The sequence below is a fragment of the Toxoplasma gondii genome, chromosome VIIa, assembly GCF_000006565.2.
Source record: "Toxoplasma gondii ME49 chromosome VIIa, whole genome shotgun sequence".
In the NCBI taxonomy this organism is placed as follows: domain Eukaryota; phylum Apicomplexa; class Conoidasida; order Eucoccidiorida; family Sarcocystidae; genus Toxoplasma; species Toxoplasma gondii.
Window position 1 is genome coordinate 1,868,426 of NC_031474.1, and position 18,856 is coordinate 1,887,281.

The window sequence follows — 18,856 nt, forward strand, 5'->3', positions numbered from 1 at the left end:
CAGAAAAGGTGTTTTCCCTATGAATGCAGATACCTTGCCCTTGAAAGCACAGGCTCATTCGCCACGAGGCTAGTGGATACCTGACTGCAGGACGCTCTACAAGCGCATAATGATACATTCAATTAAGGAATCCGAAACAGGAATTACCACTCCACAACTGCTAATTTTAGATGTGTGGAGATGTCCTCGCTGCTCAGCTGACTCGTGGCTCGTTCATGTCTTCCTCTGATACAAAGCCGGCAGTTGAACGTCCACCCTGTCTGCTCTACAAAAGTCATTTGGATTACTCTCTTCAGCGGGGCCCAGAAGAGATTCACAGAAATACTGAGGGCGTTCGAAACCATGCTAGCACGGTGGAGCTTGGGCCATAACCAGTGACTTGTGTAGAGGGTTATCTAAAACAGTAATGCAACATGTACTCTGTACTTTCTTTACAAAGCTGAAGGGGCCGTCGTGTCTGCTTCAGCTGCCTTACCAAAAACATCACAACCATTAAAACCACCGTGCAAATGCTGCCGAGCAAGAGGTCATTTATAAGAACCTGGGAAGCATGGCTTTTTAGTGACAAGGAGTCTAACTTCAGTTGGTGTATGATAGGTATTGCATGCGTTGCACCGTGTGAAATGAAAGGTTTCAGGGCTTTAGGATTCGGCCGAGGGGACACTGCAGGGCTTTATTTGGAGATCCGCCTGGTATGTTCAACAGCTGCCTGTGGTGGTGAGGCCAACAAAAAACACTGACCACGGAATATGCAACGGCATCATTGCATCCTGCCTCTATCTACGGACAACCAGAAAGGAAAACGGGCACTGATGGCACAGAGACTGAAACGCACACCTCAGGCCACGACAAAAGAAAAACGATCTCACTTTCGCGTTCGGGCGGACGTTCCCGTAAATACGTCGGGGTCTTGAGCGACTGCGAATCGCGCCAGTGTTGGCAGTCCTCAGCAACATCGCGTTCACCAATCAATACAAAAAACTGAGATAAGTTACGTCCACGGTGGAACACTCGTCTTCCGCTTCCTCCAGCTCGGGCACGGGAGCTTGCTCTTCATGAATAATTGGACGTCGTTGTAATTCCCCCTTTATGTTGGACACCCGTTTCCGATTTCTAACAAAGTGTCTGGTACCTCTACCCAACCGTATCGCGAGAAGGGCTGTCAACGCCAGCAAAGAGACTGTCCACAAACTGATTCCGACTTGTGCCCTCACACCAGCGTTCCCCATCGCCTCATTGTACCGCCGAAATTGCAAAGCCCGTCCCAAACTACGCAATCCAACGAATCTGTACAGCTGTCGTTCTGACGGAAAGAAGTGATACGGTTGATTTCCAACATGTTCTCTGCCTATTACGTGGGCAAATAATTCTCTCGCCATCATCGGATTCCGTGTGAGACCAACTAACCCCCGATAAGCTAAGAACAAGCCGAAAAGTCCCACCACAGCACCCTTTATCATCTGCCTGTTTTTGGTTCTCTTGAATGCGTTGTATTCGCGATCTGATGCGTCCTTCTCTCCTGTATTCGCATGCACAGCGTAGCACACCAACGCACGCGTTTCCAACGAAACCACAACAACCAAGGAAACAAAGTAAACGGCAGTGTAGAGCACCGTCGCACACCCTTTCAGCGGCTCAGCAGCTTCGCACCACGGAATGCCAACCGTAGGGCCAACTGCCGGTGACTCTTCCACATTTCTTTGGGCACAGTTTGTCTCTCGAAGTCAAGGATCTTGATCTAGCCTACTTGAAAACCGTAGAATTGCCTTACATGGCCCACGCAAAGCAAGTTACATACCTTCGTCATTGTAGTCGTTTGCAGCCCATCAAGGACCGTTCGCAGACGAAAAAGGCTTGTTAAGTAGTCCATACCATGTCTACCAGTACAACTCTTTTCCCCCTACAAAGACTCTTCTGGCAGCAGCTGACGACTCGGCTAACTCCGATATACACTATGTGTCCACACTCATCGAATGTCGCATCACCTTCAACCCTACTCGGTCAAAAAACCTGAATATCGCCGTTCTCTACACCCCATGATTCGGGCATGGCCTTCTATACCCGCTGATTTATTTACCATCCCAACGCGAGTTGTTGCGAGACAAACGAAGGCTGTGGTGTGTCACGACCACCCTCCCCAATTAAGCCTTCACAATCGGCATCGGATACCTTTTGAATACTCCTAAGCTTCTATTCCCCGCCTGAGACACCCCGTACGCGACCCTCAGCAACACGACTACGAATGTGCTCATTGCACCCCTCTTTGTTGCTGTCAGTGTTTAGCTTACTTAACAGGATAAAGAGGTGCTCAAGTGAGGGGCAGACCAACCGCGCACGAAGACGTGGTCGATTTGGAGAGTCGGATTTTGGTGTAGCCGGCGCCGCGGCAACAATGCACTGGGTGTCCGACTTCAGGCGACTCTCTATTTGTTCCAACATTGCGTTTAGCAGGGTCGGTGACTGAAGAGCCTCTGTGCCTATCAATTCGACAGGTAGGACCCGCTTAGGCCTGCACCGCTTGCTCATGTCTTCACGAGACTCTTGAGCCTCAAAGTCCTTCGGCTTCTGAGTCTGTTGCTTGAAGAAGCCGAAAAAACCACCGCTCTCCTTACCACTACCTTCCCCACCGCCACCCATCCTGTTCTTCACAGTAGTTTCTTGTACGGGTTCGTAGCTTTGTCCAAATATCGGGTCGTGTATCGGTCGTTTACACGGACGCACAGTGAGATATGCAAGAAGGTGTAGAGGTGCCGCTTCTTGAGTCTGTTTCACCATGAAAAGAACTCTGTCCACGAGCACCGGTAAGGGTAGTTCGAAGCCCAGGCCATCCTCCTCAGTGAGAAACATCAATACCAGTCCTCGTGTTGCACCCGTCAGTTCTGCACTACGGGAGGCAGCAGTATCAGTTTCCTCGGTTTTTCCAACCGTTCTGGACTCTTGTTCTGTGAGCCCCTGTGGTGTGACACGGTCTCGTGAGAGCTTATTGCCATCTGCCTCTTGTATAGCGGCGTCGGCCGCAGCATTTTCCTTCGGCGGAGTTTGACCGCGGATCTCTCCCTCCCGCTTGTCTTTTCGTCTGGAAACCTGCAGGGCTGAAGCACGTAGGACACCACGACGCCATCCAAAACCCTCAACCCTAAATGGCTGAGACTGCGACGCAACCGTTTCTCTGTTAGAGTGCAGCCACAACCTCTCTGAAGTTGCACAGATACGGTCAATTCCACAGGCTAAGACAAGCAGGTTTTCTAATTCAGACGCACAAGCGAATGTCGCAGCCTACACCTCACATTCACGTTGTACAGCAACGCGGTTCCTAGCGGGTACTTCGTAGGAAACACCAGATTCAAAGAAGAAGCAAAAACTCTGCTTGTTGCAAGATTGTAAAACGAAAAAAACTAGTGTTTGGAATAACGCAAAGTGGGCATGTTTGTTCCCTGGGTTCTACGGGCAGCAAGCCAAGGCGCTAATCTTGGTTCCATACACCGACGGAGATGAGAATGACAATTCAGATAATTGCTTTTCCGGTCTATACGGCCGTTACGGTCACCTTCTGTGTTTCGGCGGAAGAAATAAAGAATACAGGTGCTGTTCCATAGCTCGACCTCAGCCTGATTCCTGTTGGAAAGGTCTTACTTCGTGGTGCGGCGTCAACTGTCGGAACAATCCGTGCCGGCTCCCCAGGTGCAGTACAGACGAGCGTTACCCGCTGCCCACGCGTGAGGAAATCGTCTACGGAAAGTTTGTTAACCTCAAACTCGCGGGCGTGGTTCAGTTCATTTGGCATCTCCGAGTAATGTCCTTTCAGATACCCATGAGGCAAAAACACGTGACCTTCCAATGCCTCCATTGGAATAATGTACACAGACTTCTCGTCCTCCTTGTCACCCTCTGTGACACTTGCCTCCTGCTCTGGTATCACATATAAACGACCCGTTCTTGATGAGGCCGCGGACCAGAACTTGGTCGGAGAAAGTTCGACCCTGTAGGGTTCCTGATCCTCTACGTTGGTCACAATCACCGGCACGTACAGCCCACCTGAACAGATGAGGAACACACAACAGTTTCTGTTTGCTGTCTCCACACATGGGTGACAGAACATATGGAATGTGGGTTGACCACGAAAGATGTCGATCTCCCGCCGACACTAGATACCGCTAAACACGGCCTGTCGTGCCGGTGATATACAGCGAAATATCAGTTCTTCAGTCCCGCTTCTGCAGACAGAGGATGTGCTTCTTGTGACATACAGCTCATGAAACTTGGTGAGGTCAGGCATACAACCAGCAGCATCACTCGCCAAAACCTTTCTAGACGAACGCTGACATGCTATTTACCGTGCGTGTTGCATCACCATAATTCTCTGCGTTCCGCAACCCCGTATCATACAGAACGCGGCGCGATTACCTTTGCACTTCTGCTATCGCATTCCCTGACATACTATGACAAGAAAGCCATCCCCGTATGGCCGTTTATGTGTAGTCAACGCATGGTGGGGCGCTAGCACAGCAGCATCCCCGACGATCGTCCTCTCGCCCCTCTATGGGTCGCTAGCTGGCGCGTAGAACTGCGAGTCTCCTTCATTTACCTTCTTCACACTTCATATACGGTTTTTCGCCACCTTCCCCACTCTCCCAAGCCAGCTCAATCCCGATTCGATTCTTCGCCTTTCGAAGTAGAGCTTCTTCGTTAACGACGTTCAGGATGTTTCTTCTTGAAAGAGAGGCCATCCAGTCCCTGGGGAATCCACTTCCAGCTTCGGATACGCTCATCCCGTAACAGCTCCACATTGGCATGTTTATCCCAACGGCATTAAAACCCATCTTCTTGCCGCGCTTCACTCCCCCATCGCGGATCCTAGAGACAATAACACGCTCACAAGCTTTCCCTTTTCCTATGGGCTTCAGAAGGAGCTCTTGGTCCTCACCTTCTACCACTGTAGGACGCACTGCATCCCCATCATCTGAAACAGCTGCCTTTTCAACGTATCCACGTCTGTCAGGAGGCTCCTCTTCGTCGTGGCGCTTGCCGTCAGAAGCCTCCTGTTCGTAGTATCGCCCACCAACAGAGGCCTGCGATTCGCTGCCTTCAGCTTCATCAGAACGTGGCTGCTCTACTATTTGCCCGGCCCCGTCACCCGGTTGCTCATCCAAATATTCGCTGCCGTCACTGGACCGCACATGTACAGATCCGTCCGGCGGCTCGTTGCAAGTCCCAGCACATTCTCTAGCGTTCTCTCCAGCTGCTTTTTTCGCTTCGTCGGCAGGTCCTGCTGCCTCCAGTTCTTCATCTCTACTAGAGGAAGCTGCCGTTGTGTCGCCTCTGTCACGTTGGGCGTCGTCAGCAGCGGACACGACGACACACCTTGGCCAGCTAAGTGGAGCTTGACTACTGAAGTGATTCAACTCTGCATCTGAGATGATCGTCCAGGCCACGAGCAAAATGCGAAGCGATGAGGGCTTCATACTGACAGCGACCCAGACCAACAACGTTTCCTTCTTGCCAGCAAAAGGCGATGATACTCAACGGTCAGAGAGTCGAAAAAACCAAGTATGTATCGAGCTCATCAAAACTGTTTGTACTTTCCTCTTCCAACACAGAATGGGCACGATACACTCAGCTGCATCATGGAACGTAACAGTCCCCGGGTGCGGATTTTATATTCTGTTCTAATTCTCCACGGTACACACAGTCAACGAATGACGCGAGAGCAATTAAAAATTCAAAAAGTGTCGAGCCATGAACGATTTCTTCCTCCCGGCAAGGTTGCCATATTACAGTTAATCTATTGGAAGCACTGTGCAGTTACAAGCCAGTCGTGGCCGTCGCTTACGTCCACGCGTAAAACAACCGCTCGTCTCTGGAAAAAACACTATTTGCATTCTACGTCCTTGCGCAAGCTTTGTGAGTTGGATCAGTGCCCTACGTTGGCCTTCAAAACGTGGAGAGGGTAACCCCGCAAACATCTTTGAGACGCGGACGGACTCAGAACCGCGGGGAGGGCCTAAAATCGGCGACGATGCCACTGGCAAGTTTCGGCACGAACTAGTGCTGGGGCCCTAAACACGCAACTGTGAATTGTGGCCGCTTCGACTGTCTCACTTTCTGTGTGTGAGGGACAAGGAGGAAAAGAAGGTCAGTTCCATCATCGAAATTGGTCGCTATTACTGGTCAGTTCAGCCAGTGTCGTGGGGTACATGGTATGACACTCGGGTTCAGGTCACACCTGAAAACGAACGCGCGAATTCGATGAGCAGCGCAAGTCTCCTCGCACAGTTACTGTGCAGCATTCAAAGACTCGGTGCGCTTGGACTGTTGCAATTACAGGCCTTCTGTCAGGCACATCCTTCCGCTTTTCAATGTGTCACAGGGTGCTGGGAATTTCTCCAAGCAGTGCAGCAACCAAACAGCTGTTGTACACCGTGTGACACTACGCACACCTGTGGTTACCACGGGGGCAGCAGCCTCTATGTGACAGTCTCCTCTTCCGTGTATCAAAGGGCGACGGTTAAATGATGTCCCATTGCAACAGGAAACATACAGTTTGTTTGAGACAGAAAACCGTCGTGGGCCGGGCGTACGAGCTTTGTGACCGTGGATCTTAACCGTACTCTTGCAGAATGAGGGAGGCATCAGTTAAGCTACCAGGTTGCGTCCAGATTTTCTTCCGAACTGCATTTACAACATTTGTGTCAGTGACCGCTCCACCGGATCTCAGAGCCCAAAGAGTGAGACACAAATTTCTGTGAACAGGCAAGGGAAGCCAATGGAAACTTTAGGAGTGCAGGGAAGCTCCCGGGTTCCGCTCCACGTTATCTATAATGATAGTATACTCGTGGCAACAACCAGGTGGCCGGTGACTATCTACGGTTATCTAGTCTCCAGATTGGATTACGCGAGAACTTCAGTATTGAAAGCAGAGGATAACTGACGCGTGTGCACGGGTTTAAGCAATGTTAACGTGTTAACGGGACTGAGGATATATAACTGGGAGACCGTTCAAATGGTGTGTGACTTCGGCTAACGCGCATGAAGAAGTAGCTGCATTTACTTGCGGAACTCATTTGTCGTCCCACTGAAATAAGTACACGAGGTGTCGGTTGGATTTTTCCCCACACTTTCTGTCTCTGCAACTACCCTTTTAAAGGACCCATATGTGGCTCAGATATCCAGCCATTCGTACCTCTTGTATTGTTTTATTTACATCAAGAACTCGAAGGACATGACAAACACACGAGCCAGCGAACACACGTAGGAATCATTTAAAACCGATTGTGTGCATTTTTCCACTGGAAGAGACTGCTGTCGAGGGAAGACGAGGCGCATGCTGACTTTTAGGGGTCGTGCCGCAGCGTCGACGACCGAGCTGTACCCTCCCTTAGAGTTAGGCAATATACGTACCCTGGTGTGCTGCATTCTCACTGGACAAGAAAGTGTCTGGCGCTATTGTGTGGTGTGCTTCGTGTTATCTCTTTTTCCTTGAAGCAAGCTGGCCGTCTCGCGTCTCTGAGCTGGATCGAGCAACCGAGTGACCCGCTTAAAAGCAGCCGTCGTCCGGAACATAACAAGGGAGACGACAGAGCTTATGTGACGATGGGCTTGTGTGCGATTCGAAGAGCCGGATTGTCTTTGCATTTGAACAGCTACAGTCTGCGCAAGGGCCTACCCTAGTGAAATGTGCGAGAGTGAGCTGGTGTTTACAGACCGAAAGGTAGGATCAGCAGCAAACGAGTCCTGTGACACCGCTACGACACTCATGTCTTAGCGATAATCATCAGTCTCAGGGTGTTGTGGAGTGGGCACCAAAAGAAAGCTGACGGTGAACCAGTTGACAAAGCGGTTAGCCACGAATGAGTCGTTAGAAATAACCTGCGAGGGACAATGCCTGTGCATCGGTGTTGACCATGCTATATATCATTCATTTCAGAACAATGCATGGTAACGGAGAGTACAATGTTTTACGACAGAACAATCAGGTGAACAGTGTCTGTCTGTAGAAAGCGATGACAACGCCGCACTAGGGTATAATAAGCATGACTACGTTGCTCTTAAGTGAGCATCGCACTCGATGACTCATGTCATCATACATATAACATTGCATATGACCAAGGGTGATATAAAGGAGGGAATCTTGTGATTTTGAATTTATTCCTTCATATTTCAATTCGCATGCATGTTCATGTTCACATCTATGTATACATGTATTCCCATTTGTATGTCGTATGCCGACGCAAGTTTATCTAGTTGCAAACCTATGTCATCTCCCCCCCCTTTGGTGGGAACGACGGCAAAAACAGGATAGCTCGCTTAAGTTCAATTTCCCTGAATGCCCAAACGGGACTGAGACGGCGCGGGCCAGGGTCGACCAGTCGTAAATGTCCTTATCGTTGCTGTGGCCTCGTCTCTCTCAACAGGGGTTCACTCGACAAACGGATCATGTTGGAGACGGACTGCGGCGTTCGTGGAGACACTCATCGAAGTAACAGCCAATGACTCCATGCATGCACGCAAAAGCCCCCAGCCCGCACGAGCGGATTGCTTTGCAGTAGTATAAACTGTTCACCCAGAACTGACAACTGGTCCAGAAACATTACGTGTGTCTCGGATGCGACAGACCGCATTAGAGTCGCTTTGTTGGCCTTCAGGTGACCTATGCATTCCTTGTAAATCGGAAGCCGTGTGATGGGAGCACACGCGGCCCACTGAAAGGCCGTGCATGCGGGACCACACCGAACTTCAGTTGCAGGCGTCCATCTGTTCGGCTTTCTCTGCTGCAGCCACAATCGCTTGCCACGCCGAGTCATGTCAGTAGCTCGACAACTTTCTGCGGGTTCCCACCCGCGTCGTACCCAGTCCTCTGCCCAGCTTGTTGCATCGCAATCTCGAGACCCGGTGGGATTGTCGAGACCAGAAAGGAAGTCTGGTGGCATCACAGACGCAAAAACACTCTCTTTGATGCAAGTCACAGGGTCAGCATCAGAGAAAACGATCCTGAAGTTCCACTTGTTTGGCAATGTCAGCGGCAGGGAATTTCAGTCTATCAGACGAATCCTGCAGTGGATTGCCGACGCTTACGCACCGAGAGTAGAATTTTACTGTCAGGTAAAAACCGCTACCATTTCTCTAGGGTATGAGGACAGCTAGATCACATGCATTCCTTCACTACCTCGTTCTAGAGACCCTGAGTCATTAGACAGGTGCAAACGGCGCTCTACGAAGATTCCCATCGTTTCTGTGGTCCTCCTCCTTTTCAAACGTGGATCAAGACACACACGAATTCCTAAGAAGACTTCTTCACGTCAATCACTGGCTGCGGTGGAAATAGAGCTGGAGCGCTTAAAATCGCGTTTGGGGAAGGGGGCGTATTCGCCGCTCTCCGATTTCTGGGAGGCGTGCTCCAAGACATTCATCCACACACCACATGGTCTTTGTTCCCTTCATACGCTACAGTAGTTTCCTCCAGGAAAATAACATTTCGATGCTTTCCTGATTTTCACCTGCCCGAAGGAGGAATTCGAAGAAACAGCGGCAAACACCATCAAGAAGCAAGCGACAGAGCTCGGCGGCGAAGTTCTGCAGCACTGTAACACGGAGTGGCTGTTGTACGCTCTCTTGAGCGATGGAGTAAGTGCCTTTAGCATATTATCAGAACGGTCACTTTGCAAAGCACATGCAGCATACTCCCATAACCTGGTCCTGCGGTTGATGACCGCGAGCATTCTAACTGCAGAACGAACCGAATTGCGGTTGGTTATGCGCCCCACTGCCGCATGTGAATGCGTTCGATACACAATGCCAAAAGCTCCGTGACAAAGAATGGACCAGAGGACTGTTTGGGAAGATTGTATACGTGTATCATCCAGAAGGTATGCGTGGGAGCGTTCACCCAGATTTCTTGACCTATTCCGATCCCATTCCTCCCTACTGAAATAGAGGTGCCTTTTTAAGAAGCATTTGCCTCAGCTTGAAGCTGGTGCTGATGCGACTGGAGATTCCTCTCTATTGCTCAATTTATCAGCGTGTTCAAGGTGTCGTTTCACACGATAAATCGGTGACGAACAAAAGCTGGAGACCGCTGTACGACTTCCCCCCTCCCTTCGAATTGTACGTCTGATTGCGGGATATACCTTTAAGTCACTCTCTTTTCAGACAGATGCTGCGTCAGAGGACAGATTCCGCGAATCTTCTCGGTTAGAAAGTGCAGTTCAACGAGGTACAGCCATTTCTGCCGTGTTCTGTGTTTCATAGCAGGAGGCTCTCTACTTTGGAACCAAGAACGACATCCTGAAATGGGCGTCTGCTGAATTCCTCTACCAAGGGTCAGGAGAAGGTCAGATGGCGATCAGGTTGTCCCTTTAAACCCCACACTGCGCGATTCGGTTGACCGCTTGCTATCGACATGTGAAGGCGACTTTAGCCAAGTAGAACGTGTGTGCTTGCTGGAATACGTGGTAATCGTTGTCACCGCAAGCAGTGGCTGGTTGAACCGAAGTACAGTAATCTGCACCCCTGTCGTTGTCTGTCACACCGAGACATTCCCGTTCGTAGGGTAGTGGACGGTCCGTGAATAGCCTGGACCACAGGCTTGGCGCTGTAGCGTGCGGCTGTGTGTGCTGGTTTTCTGAGCTTTCCGGCGAGGAAAGAAGTGCCCCCGCTTAAGTCATGCAGCCCATCAATTCGTATTCTGCTTCCTGAAAGAGTATGTTCTGCGAGCAACTCCAGGTGATGCAGCGCAGGAGATAGACATCGACCGAGCAACTGCGGAAAAAATCAGCGCCGTCATCAAGACCTCAGGGCATGCTTTCTGTCGAATAACGTTCGGCCTACGCGCACCGCCCCCGGGAAAAACGTCCGCCCTGGGATCTGAAACGTTGCCGTTTGCGATCGAGCACACTTTGGACGTGCTATTTGAGATTTTCAGGCAGCATGTTCCCAAGACGAGCGCCGCCTTCTTGACCGTCGCTCAACGTGGCCAATACGATGGGTGCCCGGTACATCGGTTCGTCCCTGGAGGGTGGATTCAAGCCGGTAGGTACTCTTTGGCAAGCGAGAAAACGGCGCCTGCAGTGCGGTCCACAACTGCCCGCGTGTTTCTGCAGTATTCGCCGTCTGTGCTTCTTTCCGACAGTGGGACGGGGTGTACAAAGCGCGAAACAGCCCCCACTAGCCAGATGCTGTTCGAGATAAGATGAGGTTGTCCTGCGTATCTGCGCAAAAACAGGTGACGTTGTCGATGGCAGCGGGGGACACAGCGGTGCTATATCGGCCAGCCCATCACCAGAAAGCTTTCTGGTGACTCATGACGCTGCAGGTGAGGATGAGCTACGCTATTACTCACACGCTCACGTAGAGTCAATCAATGAATCATGCTGCCCCCTCGCGACTTACTCGCGATTCAGTTCTATGCACAAGCTGCAGAGTGGTGGGTTCATCTCGTTCCACCACGGAAATTATAGTCGTATCAAAAGATCTGCCTTCGTCAAACGATTCCGTAGAGGTCTATTGGAACCAAACGCGAACATACCAAACTTTCACGAGTACACAGATTGACATAATTAATCCTTGTACGGTCTGCACCTACTTGACTCCTCAATTCTAAAAGCCCGCATTTTACGGCTTGTACCGTTACATTCGGGAGAGAGATGTGCAGGCTATCGTACCACTTAACTACATTGATTCAAGGGAATTTCCCATGCACACATCGTACTGAATTGAGACCACTCACGAGTACTTCTTAGGCGTCCTGATTCTGCAGCTTCTGGTGTTATGCTAAAACTCGGGAGCAACCAACGACCACTTGAACAGGAAAACGCAAACCAGAACTGTTGCAATAGTGGAGATCGCCAACTGAGTGGTGCGCTGGGGGGAGGGGGGGGGCACAAGAAAGAAAACCATTGTTCCAACTCGTTGTCATAAACTTCTGCGCAACTGCCTACTCCTTTTTGACCAAACGCGGCTTACGCATCCTTCAAGGGACGACACAACGCCTCCACGAGCAAGACCGGGACCAATGTCTTTTTTTCCGCGGCTGCACGGCGCTACACCCACACGAAAACACTCAGCTTTTAAACTCTCCCTTCTCTGTTTCAATCGAGATTCACACATCCCATATTTGTATAAATGCCACTATATGGGTATGTGACCACTTAGAGGGAGAGGAGGAAATTGGCGGAATGAGTCGCAGAAGAGGAAATCCTCACAAATTCCGTCTTTACCGTTTTCTGGGTGTTTCCTGCTGCTTTAAATCAGGAGTTTTGGGCATGTGCCCATGTGCAACGGGAGGAACGGGAACACAGTTCTATGTGAGCCTGAAACCGCTTGCAGCGTTTGACAAGAAGTTCGTTGCCATCGGTCGTTCGGTCATGGGAATGAACGCGCTGTTGCTCCTGCTGCAGCGACAGCTAGTACCTTGTGACGCCAACACTCAAAGACCCGCTGGGGATGCACTTTTTATTAAGAAAATCGACGTTTTCATCGATTAATTACTCGTTTTTTGCCAGACGGGGTCCATGCTTCCCGCAGTTGCGACGTTGACTCTGCATGATCTCTGAAAGTATGCTCGTGAGACCTGTGTCGGATGCCCTGACTGCTGTAGAAAAACCAACCAGACGATCCACCGGAATAGACCGTGTATCTCTAAATAAAACTCTGCCTTAAGAAAAGTTTCATGCTGTGAAAACAGTATAGTTCGTACATCAAACGACAACATCCAACCCCGTATCTTCCAAGATTTAAGTCCTTCATCGCGAGGTGCCACTCGGAATATTTGTGTTGGCGTCACCTTGCAAGCCTCGCATCGCACAGTGACTTAGAAATCGTTCTGTTATATGTGATAACTAACAGAGTGTTTCGCAGACACTCTACACAGAGCTTACACATCGGCAAGCGACAGGCCCGCAAATGACGCTGGCGCCTCTAATCTAGGTGAAATCCAACTTGTCTATACACGCTGTACAAATGTCTTCACTTTGGTAGTAAATCAATTCCATGTGGATGCATGCTCTTCACCTCATTTGAGTAGCCGGTATTTGACGTATTCGTGGTCCCCACGTTACCGTGGTTGGCGCCGGTGTATGCCACACACCACACAGCCCGTCTCCACAAAACTTCATACTTCGGCGGGGTTTCGTAGTGCTTGCTGTAGCGCTTCTCGTTGGTGCTGTGGCTCATCCAATCGGTCTTTCCCTGCATCTGCTCTGTATTTCGTAGCAATTCCGAGTAAAACACGAGTCACACACCCGATGCCCCTTTGTCGGAGCCACTAAGCGTCTGGTATTTGGACGCGCTTGACAGCTCGCCGTCGTTACCGCAGCAAACCAGGTCTTTCCCGCTTTTCCTGACCTGCAGAATGTTAAAAGAAGTGCGCGCAATTCACGAGTAATCTGTCGGCTCTTTCAAATCGTTTTTGCGTCGCTGACTACCGCAATGGCTCGTAGTACCGAGGCTCCACTCGGTTGTACTTGGTGGAAGGCCGTCACTTTTCCTGGACCCCATTTCAAAGATCGTGCTTCGTGTGAAGCTGTTGCGGTGTTCCACTGCTGTGAATCCTGGCGTACCTCCGTCAGCCGCATGAAAGACTGAAATTGTTGCGAATATAATCTCTTTGACTCGCTTCGAGCACACAGTCGCGACGGCGGCATCGTCTGCGCGGCAGCTTTACACTGCGCGCGAAAACTAAGCGGGAGACGGCTCGCCCGTCAGTCTCGTCGCGCCACAGAATCGATGCAAGCGATAATTCATCTAGAACCCTACGTGGTAAGCGCGTGCAAATACACTTTGCAGTTCTTCGTCGCTCCAATGCGCTGAAACGTTTCGTTACCCTGATACGAACAGTTGTGTCAGCTCGAATCCTGCTTTTTCAGAGCGCGAGGCGGCCTGCGGCAGCGCGGCAAGCTCGAAATCTCTAATTAATAGAGTTGCCTGTGCTTTTCCCTCCCAGGAAGGGGGGTAAGTGCGCACTGTGGAGCCGGAACGCCTTTTTCTTTGTTGGTTTTTCTGTGAAGGTTCCTCTGGCGGAAGGAAGACAGATAGCGCGGGGGTAACTCACACTCAAGGCGAAGGCGTTTCCGCGCCGTAGTGACACGAGATGCGGCCGCCGCGTTCTCCGTGGCCGCCTGAGAAAGTCTCTGCACAGCCGCAAAACAGGTGCTGAAAGAGTGTCGGAAAGGTTGTCCCGGATTTGCCCGTGACGCCGCCGTCATTTTCAGTGCCAAAGTCACTGTCGGCTTCAGTGCGGCGCAGTTGCAAAGCAGGTACAAGAACAACGTCTCTGGGGTCCCAGCGTACTGTTGATGTCCATGCTGTGAGCCCAAGAAAAGAAAGACGGTGACAGACGCCTTGATTCATGTACAGTGAACGTCGTCGTCTGCACAATCTTCGTCGTACGCTTCCAGGTTGTCCAGAAACGACGCAGGACCCCACGGGGTGACGCGTCGGGCGGTGTGATTACGGTTGTGGAGGCGAAAACTGGGACCTCGACGTTGTGGAGACCAGTCGATCACTTTTTCCTGTTCCTCCTGCCGAGTATTGACTATGTGTACGCACGAGTATGCTCTAAGGGCTCGGAAGTCGTTTTACTAGGAACTCACTCAATCTGCTATTTCCTGCTGGTCCCACCTATGAACTCGCTGTTTTTTTGGTCTGATCAAAAGTACGCGTTGAGCTGAAGAGATACAGGAACTTGGAGAGGATTCCTGAACGCGAACCCAGACGACAGAACCTCGCCAGAACCTCTGATCGGAATTCTCGGGGAAAGATGGAGGTGTCAACCCTCACTGCTGAGAGTCTTGGTCCTCCGCTGCAGAGTTTAGGGGAGGAAGACCCGGCTGAAACGCTTGCGACGGAAGACTCGTATCTCTCGAACAACTATCTCCGTACACGCACGGAAACAGCGGATACGCTGCGGCTGTCTAGTGACCCTGTTGTTCCTCTCGAGAAGCGCCGGCGCCTGCGAAGTCGGAAAACGAGGCAGAGTAAACTTCGGAGGCGCCTTGCTGGCGCTCTCCCCCGAACCGCCGCTCTCATATTGCTGGCCACCATGTTTCTGCTTTTCGTCACGGGAGTGAAGCGAATGGCGGGGCGGGTGCGGTCGGCTGAGGAGAGCCCCCTGGAGGGACTCCCGGCCACTCGTGAGGACACCAAAGAGCTGGTGAACCAGAAACTCGGGCAGATCGAGCAGCTGATGCTGGACGACTTTTACAAGCGCTACCTAGACATAAACGGCGGCGCAGCGCGTACAGCGCTGCTGAATGAAATGAGACGGATCAAGCAAACCGTTTACACCCCAGACGTTTCCGACGAGATGCTCGGCGTCGCTCTGGAGCAGTCGAAGGCGTTGGAGGGCGAGTTTCGCTGGAAGGCAGCGAGAACGGAATTCGCACACATGGTCGCCTTTGCATACCCATTCCCCGCAGGCCCCGACACGCCTCGACTTGGCCGATGGTTCGAGGAAGTCGTCACCTCGATAGGACAAGACGCGGCGCGTGTCGTTAGTGCCTTTGAGAACATGTCAAAATACAACGCTGGAGAAGGGCTCGGACGCTGGCAAAAGGCCGCAGCCGAGGCAGTGGCCGCCAAGAAGTGGTCTGATGGCATATTGTCAAACAGAAAACGAAAGTAGTGTAGCGGTAGTGAGGCACTGCTTCCTGTTCGCCGGCAGCCACATTTTGTCTTAGAAAACCGTCTAGTATGTAGAACTAAGGCTTGACGAACGCGAATGTGAAATCGAAACTGGCGTTGGTACGTGGTAAGAAATCCACAGCCCACCGCTGTGCTCTGTGTGGGGTCCGTCCTAAAAACCCCCGAAGCACTTTGAAGCGCTGGTCACGAGTTTTTTCCTGTGCAGGTTGTGAGAATTCGACCTTTAGCGAGGCTGAGACCCTTGCGAGTTTTTTTTCCACTTGAAGTTTCGCCTCTGCCTTAGTGGCCATCTCCCTAAACCCCTGTACTCCATGGACCGAGTCCATCACCCTGCACCGTAAACTGATGCAAACGATGACGGCGTCCTGTATACTTAACGTATGGTGCCTGTCGGCGGCAGTTGTAAGACGGCATTAGACGCCACGTGGCAGTCCTGCTGCCGTTCAGGACGGCGATCTACGTTAAGGTAACCAGTATGACGAATTGAGGATACACTTGAAAACAGCCAGAGCAGCAAGTCTTTCCATTAACCAATCACCCGATTCAGAATTTAGAACCACGGAGCCAGTACTTAATGGAGGGTACACTGCCCCACCGAGACCACTACCGAAATCAGAGCAGACTCTTTGAGTACGAGTGGAACTACTGTTCAGATCTTGAAGGCCTTTGTGTTTCCGTCTGCCAGATCCAAGTTCCCACCAGAGAAACATTTAAAATAATCATTTAAACGGATATTGAATTCTTTGAGCTTGCCCCCTCGAGAGCGTGCAGCTCTGGTCGATGTCAACTCCAGGTAAATGAAGATCTTAGGGAGCTTTAGTATCTCTGTCAGCATTTCTACCCCTATTAAAACCAGCACTTGGAGAGAGTCGAATCCGACAACCGATCCAATAGTAGGGAACAAGAAAACGCGAACTTGAGTCTTGACGCTAGTCTCGAACTGCACGAGTTTGAGCGGTAGATGCGGCACACACATCTGTTTCACAAAAGTACTGCGGACCTTTGATTAAGTGCACTCTTTACTCGTCTATATCCAGCAAACTAACGCTATCTGTGTCAACACGTGAACCTCCTCGAGCCCCCTCGCTGACCGTTGTTGTCAGCACACTTACGTTTCATATATTAAGCGAGTCTTAGTTGAAAGACACGGTGACCAACAAGGAATGTCTCGGTGGTGTCTCCTAGTCCGACCGTCTTCGTTAACTGCGAGCGCTGCGAACACATCGATACGCAACGTGGGACTCTTCCGTCGACATGCCTCCCGCAACCACGAGCGGTACGTGGACACTTGTGCAAAGGTTTGTGGGAAGTTTCTGGGTCTTTTACGGTGATCGAGGTAACATTGGATGTATGCATCCAATGGCGTATAACACGAAAGCCCCCCCCCCCTGCAGAACTAACATAGAGTTGAGTATCTGCTGCATCGACACTGCCTTCTTGAGTGTGATGGAGATGTTTACGTCAGATCGGTGCACAGGCCGTCAAAATCTCGAAGACCTTCAACACTTTTCTTTCCCTAAGATACGCGTGTGTCCGTCGCGATACTCTGAAGTATCACTAACGGTGCAACGTACTCCATTGATAGCATACACGATCAAGCAGCATGTTTTGTCGTGTCTCGTAGCGCCAACAGCGTCGTCGCATTGTCTGTGCTGTCTACTCTCGGCAGCCGACTGCGGCCCATCATGAGGACGAAGTATTCATCGACGCTTGCTCCTGTCTACAGAGATGGTGTTTCGATATTTAACAAGAGGATGGGTTTTCAGCGCGGCTTCTAAAGACCCAGCAATTTTCGAGTGTCGTGGAAAACGAATCGGTTCGGTGACGAAGCAATCCTACGAATGTTACAGACGCCGGAAAAGACGAAGATTGTCCAGGTAGATGTGCTCCCCATTTCCCTTTCAGCGTTCAAGTCTTTCCTTCAAGACGGCGTCCTACTGTTGAGGCCAAGCGCCTGCGTTCCTCACCGAACTCTTTCTACTGAGGACGGGAGGACGGTGACACCACCCGTTTGCGGTAAAGGTTCCGCTAGTTCTCTGTCTTTTTGTGCAGTTCTGCGGAGGCACGGAAGCCTTTGCCATCAGAAACGTAACCGCTCTGAAGGAAACGCACGTTCTTGACACACAAACACGATTTGTTTTTTTCTGTGCGGCCGTTCCTGCACACTCCCGACAGCTGCGCATGCAAGTCACCGACACTCGACAGCAGTGGCTTCTCCCAGCTTCCAACTTCCAGCTTCTGTCAGCTCCCTTTCGTGGGAACGAAGCCTTGCTCTTCACTCCGTTCTCGATATTCTTTTTTCTCGGGGGACGTTCTTTCTTTCTTCCCTTGTTAGGTGTAAGGGCTCTGCTCAGCCTGCGCGGCCCTTGCTCCCCTGTCTGAGCCGACTCGAGGCGGTTCTCATCTGAGAGCGCTTCATGTTCCTGTCTGCGCGAAAACCAACTCCGACAGACACCTCTCGCTTTTATTTCTCTCTTTTTCGTGGACAGAAAGGGTCTCTTTGTTCCGAGCCCACTGTGGATCCGCGGGAGGGCACATTCGCCGCAGCACTCGGGGAGCTTCTTTTTCGCGAGCGTACGGGAGGCCCTGGCTTTCGGCTTGGCTCACAAAAACGGATTTGTCTGCAGCTCCATTCGATTCCCTGGAGCCGCCTTTCTTCCCAAGGACTCGGGGAAAATCGGTATAGCGTCAGTTTCCCGAACAGGTGCCTCGGTCGCGGCGTGTTTTTCACACGGTGCTCGCGCGACAGAAGCCAAGCCGTTTTTTCGGTTTTTTTGCCTCCAGATTCGATAAGCGACCGTCAAGGGCCCCCTCTCTGTTTTTTCTTGACCTTTTGTACCCTTCGGCTTCTTGTCCATCCACACGTTGTCCACCCTGTGTCCGCTGTCAAGAACACTGGATTGTCACCTCCCGGTCCCGTGGAAAGCAAGACTTCCTCCACATCCAGGGTGTACAGACACCCTGGAGGTTCCCGCGATATGTCTGGCAAAATATCATCGCACTTGCTTTTCTCCGTTTCGAAATCCGCGCCGACCCGTCAAGAAGCGAAGAGTTTCGTGTCGCTTTTCTCGCGCGGCCGGCTGCCGTTGTCTGTGGGTTTTCGTCTGCTTTCTTCTCGGTCTCGCGTCCCAGTTCCGTCCTCCTGATCACAATGTGCAAGTGCATGGGTGAGTTTTCGGGTGTCTCATCTCCGCTCGACCTCTGAATCCGAGTGTTGCGT

The 18,856-nt window shown here is 51.2% G+C and overlaps 5 protein-coding genes across 5 annotated transcripts; 4 read left to right on the forward strand and 1 right to left on the reverse strand.

The window, feature by feature from the left end:
- Positions 1–514: 514 nt before the first annotated feature.
- TGME49_204340 (hypothetical protein) lies at positions 515–7,720 on the reverse strand. The gene is made up of 4 exons (XM_002367665.2): positions 4,586–7,720; positions 3,634–4,035; positions 2,289–3,092; positions 515–1,519 (listed from the first exon to the last, which is right to left on the reverse strand). The coding sequence occupies exons 1-4, from the start codon at positions 5,460–5,462 to the stop codon at positions 969–971; spliced, it is 2,634 nt and encodes an 877-aa protein (XP_002367706.1). The 5' UTR covers positions 5,463–7,720; the 3' UTR covers positions 515–968.
- On the forward strand, positions 5,599–10,771 carry TGME49_204330 (hypothetical protein; the record flags this gene model as incomplete). The annotated part of the gene is made up of 8 exons (XM_018779296.1): positions 5,599–5,645; positions 6,114–6,132; positions 7,483–7,525; positions 7,641–7,708; positions 8,412–8,476; positions 8,775–9,099; positions 9,505–9,621; positions 10,246–10,771. The coding sequence occupies 8 exons, from the start codon at positions 5,599–5,601 to the stop codon at positions 10,354–10,356; spliced, it is 795 nt and encodes a 264-aa protein (XP_018637312.1). The 3' UTR covers positions 10,357–10,771.
- A 75-nt stretch (positions 10,772–10,846) lies between these two features.
- On the forward strand, positions 10,847–12,647 carry TGME49_204325 (hypothetical protein). The gene is made up of 3 exons (XM_018779295.1): positions 10,847–11,025; positions 11,219–11,851; positions 12,247–12,647. The coding sequence occupies exons 2-3, from the start codon at positions 11,764–11,766 to the stop codon at positions 12,477–12,479; spliced, it is 321 nt and encodes a 106-aa protein (XP_018637313.1). The 5' UTR covers positions 10,847–11,025; positions 11,219–11,763; the 3' UTR covers positions 12,480–12,647.
- Positions 12,648–13,712: 1,065 nt separating this feature from the next.
- TGME49_204320 (hypothetical protein) lies at positions 13,713–15,753 on the forward strand. The gene has a single exon (XM_002367663.2). It carries the CDS (start codon positions 14,753–14,755, stop codon positions 15,614–15,616), a length of 864 nt encoding a protein of 287 aa, XP_002367704.1. The 5' UTR covers positions 13,713–14,752; the 3' UTR covers positions 15,617–15,753.
- Positions 15,754–16,429: 676 nt separating this feature from the next.
- TGME49_204315 (hypothetical protein) lies at positions 16,430–18,841 on the forward strand (the record flags this gene model as incomplete). The annotated part of the gene is made up of 3 exons (XM_018779294.1): positions 16,430–16,912; positions 17,363–17,513; positions 18,421–18,841. Exons 1-3 carry the CDS (start codon positions 16,891–16,893, stop codon positions 18,839–18,841), a joined length of 594 nt encoding a protein of 197 aa, XP_018637314.1. The 5' UTR covers positions 16,430–16,890.
- Between the last annotated feature and the right edge of the window lie 15 nt (positions 18,842–18,856).